Source organism: Panthera pardus, unplaced genomic scaffold, assembly GCF_024362965.1.
Source record: "Panthera pardus isolate Hobbes unplaced genomic scaffold, ASM2436296v1 HiC_scaffold_13, whole genome shotgun sequence".
NCBI lineage: Eukaryota > Metazoa > Chordata > Mammalia > Carnivora > Felidae > Panthera > Panthera pardus.
Window position 1 is genome coordinate 135,602,003 of NW_026526688.1, and position 13,013 is coordinate 135,615,015.

The 13,013-nt window shown below is 38.6% G+C and overlaps 1 protein-coding gene across 1 annotated transcript in view; it reads right to left on the reverse strand.

Annotated features, from left to right (window-relative positions):
- Positions 1 to 732: 732 nt before the first annotated feature.
- Positions 733 to 13,013, reverse strand: part of CDS1 (CDP-diacylglycerol synthase 1) — a 70,860-nt gene continuing 58,579 nt past the window's right edge. Inside the window, exons 10-13 of the mRNA XM_019465451.2 lie at positions 11,586 to 11,738; positions 9,995 to 10,114; positions 7,390 to 7,493; positions 733 to 3,507 (exon numbers count right to left, since the gene is read on the reverse strand). Coding sequence (XP_019320996.1) covers positions 3,378 to 3,507; positions 7,390 to 7,493; positions 9,995 to 10,114; positions 11,586 to 11,738 — 507 coding nt within the window. The 3' untranslated portion in view covers positions 733 to 3,377. The remainder of the gene's footprint in view (positions 3,508 to 7,389; positions 7,494 to 9,994; positions 10,115 to 11,585; positions 11,739 to 13,013) is intronic.

Genomic DNA, 13,013 nt, shown 5'->3' on the forward strand with positions numbered 1-13,013 from the left:
AACTAGGAAAAATGACATCCATCTTAGAGTTATGCAAAATGAGAACTGGGGCAGGTGAGGAGGGGCTATCCAAGAACGATCAGTAGGAATGGACACATTTGGGTCTTAAGACTCCACACTCAATCATTGTTCAGAAGCTTGAGGGCCTCGAGAGTGCGGGCATGGGAGCCAAACACCGGGAACACAATGGCTGATCAAAACTGACGCTATTGGGGCGCCTGGGTGGCTCAGTCGGTTGGGCGTCCGACTTCGGCTCAGGTCATGATCTCGCAGTCCGTGAGTTCGAGCCCCGCATCGGGCTCTGTGCTGACAGCTCAGAGCCTGGAGCCTGTTTCAGATTCTGTGTCTCCCTCTCTCTCTGACCTTCCCCCATTCATGCTCTCTCTCTGCCTGAAAAATAAACGTAAAAAAAAAAAAAAAAAAAAAAAAAAAAAAAAACTGACGCTATTCAGCGTCCATATAGCTTAAAGCCGGATCAGAGGTTCACAAAAATAAATGTGTAATTATAAGCTGTGGAAAATATCCTAAAAATTCAGTCCTCTATTGAGGACATCATTTCTCAACAAACACACGTTCTACCATCACAGAACCACATATCCCAGCCCTGAAGATGTCACTGTTGGTGATGGAATATACCCAGTACACGATGCTTACACATCAGCTGTCACTTTGTAAACACCAGCTGAATGAATGATTCTTCTCTGATGAGAAAATGGCACAACAAAGTTAAAATGTGATTTGTTTCAATTTTATTTTCCTATCTCAGTTTCAGTAAAAGGTTCAGAGAACTCATTGACACAAATCATAAGCTATCTCCCACCCATATACAGTATATGTCCAGTTTCTACTTTTTTTTTTCACTGAACAAAGTGATACTTTGTTCAAACCAAAGTACCAAGGAAGGGGGGGGGGGGGATATGGGTGTGGTCTTTTTATTCACAGACAGTAAATGTATATGCACCACCACTACGGGAAAAGCACTGAGGAAATATTTGCATCCCACAGGTTAAAAAGTCAAGCAATTAATACAATTAGAGTACCTCCAAAGATAGCAGATTTGGAACAATTAGCCATTACTGTGAAGGAAGTCCCTAGTCGTCTTTTTCTGCCACCACATTCCTACACTGGAATTTAAGCCCTCTTCATGGTGCAAGTATAAAAATTATCGAAGTCAGGGTTTTATGGCAATCTTTTGCTAAAATATATTCTATTTTAATATACATGCTACAAAAGTACACTAAAAAGGTCAATCTTTAGAGCTCTGTTAAAGAATTTAATTTTTTACACATAGAATAATGTTCACCCACCTCTAAAACCATATTTGAGGGAAGCTATTACTGTGACCCCAAATATTTCTAGCTTAATATTTTATTGTTAATAGTATTTTGTTTATAATATTGATTTTATAATACGTGTATTCAGTAATGCTCTTATAATTCTGTATCGCAGCGCCTCACCCATCACTTTAAAAAAAAAAAAAAATGCAGAAGGAACTGTGTGCCTCCAAGCAGTTCTTAATTGGGCAATCACCAAGTTTTCAAAGTTCCCTGTTACAAATGTTTTCATTTTATTTTTTAAACTTTGTTACTCTAAATTCTTTTAGGATCAACATCTGGAGCTTTTAATTAGGCAAATACAAATGAGAGATGCTAAACATGAACTTGTAGGTAGCCTTTGAAAGGAAAAATTCCCTCCTGTAATAACATCCCCAGTGCCAGTGCTAGGTTCTTACAGGATAGAGTGAAATGACACTGACTGAGCACCTCCGGGGCAGATGAACTGGCCACACGCACACAAAACCAAAAAACAGGACTCTTGGTACGGAGTTTAATTCTATCTACTATAATCGTGTGGTGCACGGGATGAAGCTGCTAGTTATAGATTTACATCCATGGATCCCAAGCAGATATGTTATCTTTTATCTCAGAGTAGTAGAACGGAAATATAAAATAACTGAAATTTATTTCGGATTTAAACAAAAATAGTACTCTTTTCATTAGCAAAACATTCTTGAAAATATATCTATTTCTCCTCTTTGAACAGTTAGCCAAGGAGCACTAGGCAACTTCTGAAGGTTTAATGCCAACTGTTCAATACAATAAATACGGATAGAGAGAGCACACAGCAACAGCAGCTTATTTACATTCACTGATGACAACACATTTCTTATCCGGTTACAGTGTCCAGTCCAACAAAGGAAAGGTTTGGCATTCATGTGCTTTCTGTTCTGAAGATGAGAATCACTTCTGCTTGATTTTCATTCTTGGAAGAAAAAAATAACGAGCTGTTGTCCTCGGATTTGATGACATGATGTGAAAGAGGAATGGAACAAAGATTGGCTGTACCCACGGAGTTCGTCGGGGATTGGGTCTCCAGGCAGATTTCTTCTTCCCGGGTGAGTGTCCGGGGGGCTTCACAGGCACCAGCAGGGAGGCACCCAGGACACAAGTGGGCAGGCCCTAATCTGGGGAAGGGCTACTCTTGCACCCCCTCTGTGCTTCAGCCTCCACCCCTACTTGCCACCCTCTATATCGATCGTATGTGCTTGAGGCTGCAAAACTGATGGAAATCAGTTTAGAGGGAAATGAGGAAAAGCAGAGAATTCGACCAAGAGGTGGCCTGTGTCACGCATCACTGTCTTATGCTGCCTCCTGAGCTCCTGTCATCTGTGGAGGATGCGTACATGATGTTCTTCATAGCACAATTCTCCTTTGTTTTTCTTGAAAATTTTTTGCAAGGTCATGTTTTTCCAAACAATTTTATCAGGAGTAGAGTTTGAGGTCTGCTCTTTTTGAACCTACCGAAAAGTGGAATGTTTTTCCCTGGCAAATGATTACTTCTTTGAAAAGCAGACAAGCTTCTTTTTTTTTTTTTTGGATCCAACTTAGCCCTTCAGAAGCAACTTCAGACTAAGAGGAGGAAGTACAGGAGAACTAACTTCCTGTTGTGCCTTACATAAAACATTTTGTTAAAATTAAGAGCAACTCCAAGTACAAAAGTAAATATTTGTGCAAAGGGCACAATGCCAGATGCAATCTTAAGACATCCTCAATTTTTATTCTTTTTCTGTCTGACTCTTTAAAACACAAAGTCTTCTACATTATGAAATGTAGGCAAGTCAGGGGAAGGAAGTTTACATCAGAAAATACTCTTTAGAAAAAAGTACAGGATCTTTTGCTGATCATTTGTTACTCATTTCATAACTTAGCTCAAGTGTTGGTTAAATATTCACAGTAATTTTAGAGAAGAAACATTCATGTCTTTAAAACTTCAATCCATTGCATTTTCAACCAGTTTTCTGTACAATTACAAAATTTCATCTGTCAGTGCTTTTCTGTAGAATTCCTTATTGTCAGTCCTTCCCATTCCGGACCCAGCTATAACTTCAAGGTGGGCTGCAGGATTCCTTTCTCAATTAGATGAGTCTTGAGGGTTTTGTAAATATTTAACTGCTGTTCCGGCTGAAGCACCAACAGCTGCTGTAGCACTTTGCTGGGATTTGGACCCCTGAGGACAAAGCGGAGAAGACCAAGTTCAGGCTATTTTAAGAGAGCTCAAAGAGGCATATACCCCCAACTGAAAATAAATCATGCACTTAAGCACAGAGTGACAATCTTTACTTGACCAAGCTCACTTTCGTGCCCAATGTTAGTGGCAAAGGGAGGAAAAAAACCCAGAAACATTCTGCACTGAGAGGCATACAGTCTAGATTTGGGAAGAACGCACCAACACAAAACCCAGGAATGACACTAGGCAGTTTAGGGGATGCAAATCTAAGTTCTACAAAACTTCTCAAAAGGGCAACCTGACTGCAAGGTGAGAACAGCTGACAAGACACAAAAACTATCAAAATTCCTGGTGGATGAAGATAAGCCAAAAGAGGACATGAAAATATACTTTACATTTTTCAGCCTCAGGGGCGCCTGGGTGGCTAAACTGGTTAAGGGTCAGACCTCAGCTCAGGTCATGATCTCACGGTTCATGAGTTCGAGTCCCATCGGGCTCTGTGCTGACAGCTCAGAGCCTGGAGCCTGCTTCAGATTCTGCGTCTCCTTCTCTCTGCCCCACCCCCACGCACACTCTGTTCACTGTTTATCAAAAATAAACATTAAAAAAATTTTTTTTTAAATTTAGCTTCGAAGAAACTTCAAGAAATGCCCCTGGGGAATTATGAATGTTCAAGAGACAGGGCACAAAGGTGCTGGCCCAGCACAAAAGCCCCAACCCGGGATTTGCAGTAGACGCCACAGCCTTTGTTCCAAAGAAAGTCTTAGGTGAGCCCCAATATAAGAAACAAAAGTGAGTCTTTTCTAGTTGAAAAAAGGAGGCGGACAGCCTGCCCCCCTCACCCCTACCCCCAGCAGTCCCTGTGGTGACGAGATAAGCCTGGCTGGAACTGAAGCAACACCAAGGCGGCCCGTGATGCCCTCACCCTTCTCTCCAGGGGACATCCCAAGGGCAGCCTAGGGCCTCTCCTCAAGCAGCAACCTCAGCAATCTTCGGGTTGGCTCCTCCAGCATCCCCACTCCAGCCCTTCTCTTCCTGCCCTTCACACTCTCAGTCAGAAAAGGTTCTAAACAGGACTCCTACCCTCTCCCTGCTGTGACACTTTTGCAGTCAGGGGATTGTAACTTTCCCACCCCTTAGACGCTAGAACTCAACCTGTTTATACCTGTGTGATCTTCTCAAGTGTCATTCTCTCAAATTCAGAATGAACTGATTCAGAATTTAATGTATATGTATTGTTCTTTGCAATTTCTACAGTCTATTTGAATCAGTAAAGGAGAGTATGGTTTACTTTTTGTAAAGAGAGATTAGTAAAATCCAATGGGAAAAAGCAAGACATAAATGATAATGGAGAATGGCACCGAATTCTGAGAAATACTGTAAATCATAAATTTAGTTACCCATGTAAGGACTATCAGTTCAAATGGAATTACAGGAAATAGGAAACCCAGCAGCAAAGAAATGTCTGCTATGCAGGGATAACACAACAAAAATCTTTGATTAAAAAAACTGCACGATGTTGTAGATCAGCCATCCCATGGGTTACCTTCATGCACGTGGCTCGTTTGCCAAAAATGTGGCCATATGTCTCTCACAGCCACTGTCCACTCAAGTCAGGGCACAGCTTGTCTTACATCTCTTCAAAAGATTCAGCAACTTCATAACAAACCCAGAGTAGGGACCCACAGAGAAAAGGAAGGGTATTCTAGCAAGTTCAGCTAAATGCAAAATTATGTCAGCAGGTGCTCCCAGCTAGATGCATCCTGGCACTTGCCCTGTATTTCTAATAGTCTAAATATTTGCTTTCAAATGGTAGACAACATGGCTCAGCATGACTCTTCTCTATGGAGAGAATAGCAGGTTAAAAAAAAAAGTTTGAGTTAATGCCCTAAAAGCTGCTACCATCTGAAAATAGAGTTCTAAGGATTTGAGCATTAAATACTAATACTCAAAGATATCAGTAAATAAATCATATAAATGGATTAAATATTCCAATTAAAAAGACAAAGGCTGTCATCTTGGTTATAAGAAAACAAATCAAGCTATATGTTTGTTAGAAGAGAAACACACTTTAAATATAGGGATAAAGGAACGCTAAAAATAAAACCCTAGACAAAGAAACCCTATATAAACACTAACCAAATGAAGGCTGATGCAGCTCTTCTAGGATCCAACAAAATAGGCTTTAAGCAAGTAGTATATAAAGATGGATGTTATATAATGACCTTAGGAGCGATTCATTAGGGACACAGGACAGTCCTACATGTGTATATACCTAAGACAACATCAAAATACATAAAGCATAAACTGACAGGACAGAAATAGGTAAATTTACAATCACAGTGGGAGATTCTGACCAAGCTCTCTTCCTCACAGAATGATGAGATGGAAAAAACAAACCCCAAAAATCAGTACAGAAGATGTAGCTAAACTTCACCTAACTGGCACATACTACCCTATGTCCCCAAACTGTGGAACGCACACTTGTTGCATGTGCACATGAACACATCCCTGCATAGATGGTATGCTGCGGCATAAAACAAGCCTCCACCAAAAGAAGGAAAAAATAAAGAGTATGTTTTCTGACCACAATGGAATTAAGGCAAAAGTCAATAAAGGAAGGAGAATGAGGAAATCTCCATTTGCATGGAAAGTAATCAACACCTTTCTAAATAAAGCACATGTCAAAGAAGATATCCTAGTGGAAATCAGGAAATTTTTGTAACTGATAATGAAAATACAAATATAGCATATACTATGAGAATAAGGCAGTACTTAAGAGGGAATTTACAGTATTAGATGACTCTATTAGGCAAGAAGACTGAAAATCAATAAGCTTTATCTCATGAAGTTCAAAAAGCAATAGCAAATTGAATCTAAAGAAAGATGAAGGAATGAACGATGTGAGTGGACATCAATGAAATAGGAAGTTAACAAAGCCAGAATTTGATTCTTTGAAAGATCAATGTAGTAAACTCCTAACAAGACTGCTCAAGAAAAATAAAGATTAATACAAAAACTCCTACACTGCTCAGGGTATATATTTAAAATGTGTATTTAAGGATCTACAAATATGAGTTTCACTCCAGATACTCTATGAAGGAAATACATGTGTTCTGTGGTCAGGCACTTAGTAGAGACCATGGAAAATAAAGTTAATGTGTGGTTGCTGTGGTTTGCTTTCACACCCCAAGCTGGCATTTTAGGGCAGATCCAAAACCTTAGGTTTAACAAGAATAAGCCACCCTTTATAAAACAGCAATACCCTCCCACTCACCCACATCTCCACCCCCACAACCATCATCCTCAGCCCGCTCTACTTTTCTCCATCACACTTAGAACCACCTAAAATGCTGTGTTTAGTTGTTTATCTTTCACTTCTCCCTCCAACTCCCCAGTAAGAATAAAAGCTCTGAGGTCAGGAACTTTGTTTTGTTCTCTTTGTGATACATCCTAGAATAATCCCCAATGCATCAGAGGCACTCAAGCAATAACTGGGGGACTGGATGAATTATTATGTCCTCCTCCTTTTTAATTAGTATTCACTAATTGAAAAGAAAATGTAACACCATTGTAATACCACAGAAAATGAGAAATTAAATTTTCTAATATTTCAATCCAGTATTATCCACATTAACTAGATCTTATCTTGGTCCTATTAAAGACCATGACATACACTATTGTTTAAGTTGTTCAAATATATGTAACATAACTTTAATTTAACCATACTTCTCAGGGCAGTAAGATGTGACAGCTCCATGGGCCACCATTCCCCTTTGATATTACATATTACCACTGACAGAAAAAGCAACTCAAACTAATGCCTATGGGAATGAGAACTCAAATCATCTAATAAAACATTTTTTAAAAATCGAAAAGTACCTTATAAAACTTGTGATGTACACATGCACAAAAGTTGCCATCAAATACTGACAATCAAATCTGTCCATTATTCCGCCATGTCCAGGAATGGTGTTTGCAAAATCCTTCAGAAACAAACATATGAGTAAATTTTCAAAAATCACCTGCTATCGGGGCGCCTGGGTGGCTCAGTGGGTTAAGCGTTCGACTTCAGCTCAGGTCATGATCTCACAGTCTGTGAGTTCTAGCCCCACATCAGGCTCTGTGCTGACAGCTCAGAGCCTAGAGACTGCTTCAGATTCTGTGTCTCCCTCTCTCTCTGGCCCTCCCCTCCTCATGCTCTGTCTCACTCTCTCTCTCAAAAATAAATAAACATTAAAAAAAAAAAAACACCTGCTATAAAACTCCTACCTGGAAATGTCTCTTTGGGACCACGGGCTCTCAGGAAAATACTACAGGATTTTTCCACTTAATACAAACTTACTGTAACATGTCTAAAAACTTAAAATCACATCTTTCAAATACGCACCGATGTTGGAATGATTACCAAATTGACTAGCAACATACAAGTAACACTAATTAAATATTAATTAAATCCAGCACTTTTTTTAGCTAATACAGCTTTTTCTAAATAAAAAGCGCTATCATCTATTACTAATCTAATACTGTTCTAGTCTCTTTTCCTGTTTAACCAGAAGTTATTTAAGGAGCTATTCTAGTGTTGACAGATTTACAACTGGTTCTAACTCATGTTTAATAGTTTTTACTCTGAAATATTTTGCTATTATAATATATATTCTTTTTTTTTTTTTTTTAAGTTTCAGGGTAAAAAGAAAATCAAAATAGATCACATGGGACACATTAGTCCATTAAATGGCCAAACTGAGGGAATGGTTAGTACATCTCTCCAATGGGCTCTGTACAGACATAGCCACATGTCTGAGTGCTGAGGATATAGAAATGATGGATCACCCTTCTAGTTTACTCAGGCAACCAAAAAACATCTAAACAGTTGTTATACCTTCATTTCAGACATGCAAAATAGTATCATCATTCAACAAGAAACCCTGAATTAGAGACTGCTGAAGAAAGTATCATTCTAAATGCAATATTTCTCTATCTAAAACAATTATTGAAAAATTCTTTGGTTACTTCTTGCCAACACATCTCCTTCCTTCTCTTCCCTACTAACCAATGCACAAAACAGCCATATTAACTCAACTCCATTCTGCTGTTTGCAGGCTTTACAGGACAGTCTTCACGCACAGCTGTTATTGTGGTTCCCTGTGGACGTGTGTTATCTCCCCTAGAAGGCGGTGAGCATCTTGAGAACAGAGACATCTTATGCACTTCTGCATACTGCTTTCCACCTAACATAGTATCTTCCCCACTGCAAGTGTTCACTGAGTTTTTGTTTTTTTTTTTTTATTTCCCTGGCTTATGTGCCCTGTGGGATCTGGCCTTATCAATTATGCATTCTGATCACTTACTCTCTACCATAGACACACTATTCTTGCTCCCTTTCAGTCTAAGCTCCTTGTCTCCTTTGTACTTTCTGGAACACTCTTCCTTAGATTTCTTTACAGGACTCATCCTTCTTCTTTTGTCAGACCCCTGCTCACATGCTACCTCCTCCAGAGAGGCCTGCCCTGTTCACCCCACCTTCAGTAGCCACTCTGACTCCTAATGGCACAACATCCACTCTTAGGGAAGGCATGTGAGGACAGCTGAGATAACAGGGCAAACATACGTCACTTTATGAGAACCTAAATTAAACAAAACATAGGGATAACTTTAAGTATCTGGAACAGGGATCTGCAAACTATGTCCCACAGGTCAAGTCTAGCCCACTGCCTGTTTTTGTAAATAAAGTCTTATTAAAACCCAGTCATAACCATTCATTGACATATTGCCCATAGGGCTTTTGCACTATAGTGGCAGAGTTCAGAGTTCAGTAGCTGCAATACGATTAATACATGTATGATTTCTCCATTTACACAAAGAGTTTACTGAGCCCACAGCTAGTAGAATGAATGGTCATATGCAAAGGCTCTCCTGCTTGTGTCTTTAAGGGAGACTATGGCATAACACTAAACCTCAGACAATTCATAGCTGGATTCTTGCATGAGCACTTGAAGTCCCAACATTAAGTGACACATGCCATTCTATAAATGAGGTGGACATGACATTTTAAAATGTATTAACACGGGGCGTCTGGTGGCTCAGCCGGCTAAGCATCCAACTCTTGGTTTTGGTTCAGGTCACGATCTTGCAGTTTGTGACTTTGAATCCCACATTGGGCTCCATGCTGACAGTGCAGGGCCTGTGTGTTTGGGATTCTCTTCTCTTCTCTCTGCCCTTCCCCTGCTCGTGCTTGCTCTCTCTCGCAAAATAAATAAACTTAAAAAAAAACTTAAAAATAAAATGTATTAACCTGACCTGACCAAAATTTAATGAGATAGAATACACCAAAATCAGCCAGGAAGCATTTCTATGAGGCCGAAACAACTAGAATGTAAAAGTTTTTGCCCAGAGGCTAAATGTGAGAGACCAAGGGAAAACCAAATTACAACTATATTACATTCTCTAATTCTCTAATAATGTAACAAAGATTCTAAACACATACCTTGATTTTGAAAGCTCTTTTGAATCCACTGGCAAAGAAGCCTCCAAAAGGGCCAATCAATGACGCAAATGTTGAAAGAGCAATGCTGTGTATCTGGAAAGGATACAAGCTCACTGTTTCCTAAACAGAAAAAAAGGGGGAAAGGGTTTAACTGCAATAAAATTGTATTTGAGCATGCCACCTAAACTAAGAACCATGATATAAATACTAAGTCAAACCATTTGCCACATTTTTGTTAACTTCACAAACTTTCAGGATCGTGGGAGAAAAATATTTTGCACGCTCTCAATACCATTCTCTACGTAGCCAGCACTCTCCATTCCCTCCGTAGGCATACTGGCAGCACTTGGAACACTCAACTCTTGCAGTTGATAGGATACTCTAGTTTATCTAGAAACTTCTACAACACTTGAGCTGTAGGCTTACTAAGAATCGGTTGAGTTGATTTCTGAATTTGTTTCTTACCAGTAGAACTTTGTAATTATATATTTTAATTCTGTATTTTATTTCACTTTAATTTTGTATGACAAAATAAAAGGAAATTTGGTCTTTGTCTCAAACCTGCTTTCAAAAAGACCACCAAATTGAGCATCAGCAAGACAGTTATAAAAGATTCAGAGACGAGATAACAAAAATTGAGAAGAATTCAACAGTCTAATTATTTTGTAAATGCTTGGTTCTTGCTCCATTTTAAAGAAACTGAAACTAAAAGTTGTAGACAGTGCATAAGTACTGTGGTTTAAGAAAGATTCTTTAGACCACCAATCTCTGGACCCATTCTCAAAGTGAAGGCCTTACCCCAAAGCAAAGATCAGTAGTGTCAAAAAGTTTTACAGCAGATAACAGATGGCTTGGACACTGAAAACAATTCTTGGAATCCGTGCATTGAACACTCAAGGAGAGAAATAATTTACTGGTTAATCTGCTCCTCAAAATTGTGGATTTTAGTTAAAAATATTTCAGATACACACAGGTACACAGTACACACCCAACTGTTTCATCCCCACTTTAACCAACCAACCAACCACCAGTCCTGATGGCATGGATCAGCAGGGTTCTACCAGACAGCTTGTCAACATCCTTCAGTGAGAGATGTCAGTATTGCTTTTAAATGCCAACAGTGTGCTTTTTGAAGGTAAACTGATTTCTTAGAAGCAGCTGCTTTCTGTATAGTACAGGTCCCCTAAAAATGAAGGGAATTTGAGCTGCTGAATTTTAATTACGCTTTAAATTGAGTCAATTCATACCAGTTACAAGGGAAGCTCACTGTAAACCATTTGATTGGTAGAAATCTAAGAAATACTGAAAAATATTTTCAAAAAAATACAAGATAAATTACCATCAGTAATCAAACTATCAAGTAAATTCCTAAGAGACAACTGGTTTGTGATAGTAATATTCATTTTACGTTTGAGAAAGGGAAGTCACAAGGGAATAGAAAATATTATTGATGCTAAGTAGACAGTGATACCACTTCTGTATCATTGAATTTAAAATTCTGTACAAATTGATTTCTTGGAAAAAGTTTAGTCCTATTTTTAAATGAACCTTAAACTTTGGGATGCAGGATCCTTAACTATGTTTATCTTACCTGTCTCAACACCACCTTTAGAAAGGGAGGAAGTGAATAACTCTGAAGCTGGAAAAGTTCTGAGGGTTCACATTCTGTAACGAAGGAGTTTACATCACTTCGGTATTCCACTGGGCAGACGAAGTACTGATATTTGGATAACATGTAGGCAGCCTGAATAACAAAGCAGGAGTCCATGAAACATTGAATGAAAAAAATCTGTCCATCTATCATATTTCTTAACTATCATAATGTGTCAGAAAGACCAGAGACAGAATGCCAAAATTTCTTTGCATTCACATTTTGCTATGTATTTTAAAAGTCAGATGGTCATAAATGACCCAATAAAAGACTCTGAAAAGCCACTAGAAAGCAAAAAGGTTTTCCGGGCGCCTGAGGGGCTCAGTCAGTTGAGCATCTGACTCTTGATTTCATCTCAGGTCACGATCCCAGAGCCCAGCATTGGGCTCTGTGCTGAGCATGGAGCCTTGCTTAAGATTCTCTCTTTCCCTCTGCCTCTTTCCGTGAAGGAAGGAAGGAAGGAAGGAAGGAAGGAAGGAAGGAAGGAAGGAAGGAAGGAAGGGAGGGAAAGGAAGGGAAGGAGGGAGGAAGGGGAGAGAGAGGGAGAGAGACAGAGAGAATGAAAGGAAGAAAGAAAGAAAAGAAAAAGGTTTTGGAAATCAGTGATCTTACAATCTTTGTATGACAACAAAAAGAAGGAAGGGGAAAGAGAGAAAAAGAAAACTGCTGTATTACAGCAAGGTTTTACTTTTTTAAAGTACACATAATGAATGTTAGCAGAAGCTAACAATTATAAAGGGATGAGAGAGTACAGGACTGAAGTTTACTGCATAAATTATGGTTACATTAATTTCAACAATAAACAACTGGTTATTCAAAATTACTAATAAGTGAAAAACACCATTGTTTTTAACCAACCCAGGAAACTATTACTGAAGTATTCTTATAGCCATATCACTACAATTTTTAAAACTAGCTATCCTCAGCCATGGGAGAAGATACATAAAATATTTCATTATAAATTTAAATTGCCAGACAACAGTTACCCTCTTATTCTGCAGCCATTTGCCCCATTATATTGCTGAAGAATGGTTAACAAATGTACAAATATGACACTAGGAATGGATTTAATCCAACCATTCCAACCAGTTTACTCAAAATCATTTATTAAAAAATATATGTAATTTCCTTCCTTGTTACTTTGTCATGCATTATATTCTTATAGAGTAGCTCTTTATTTTCTTCTAATGATATGGCTATTCTTGTAGTATTTCTAAATAAGTCTTTAATGATACTAATACCACATTCTTATAGTATTATTTAACTTAATATTCTAATTATACCTGCTTTGTGATGTAAAAACATTGGACAAGCCTGGATCTCTTTTCATTGTTCTATTTATCAATTATTATCTCATCAGTATTCTCC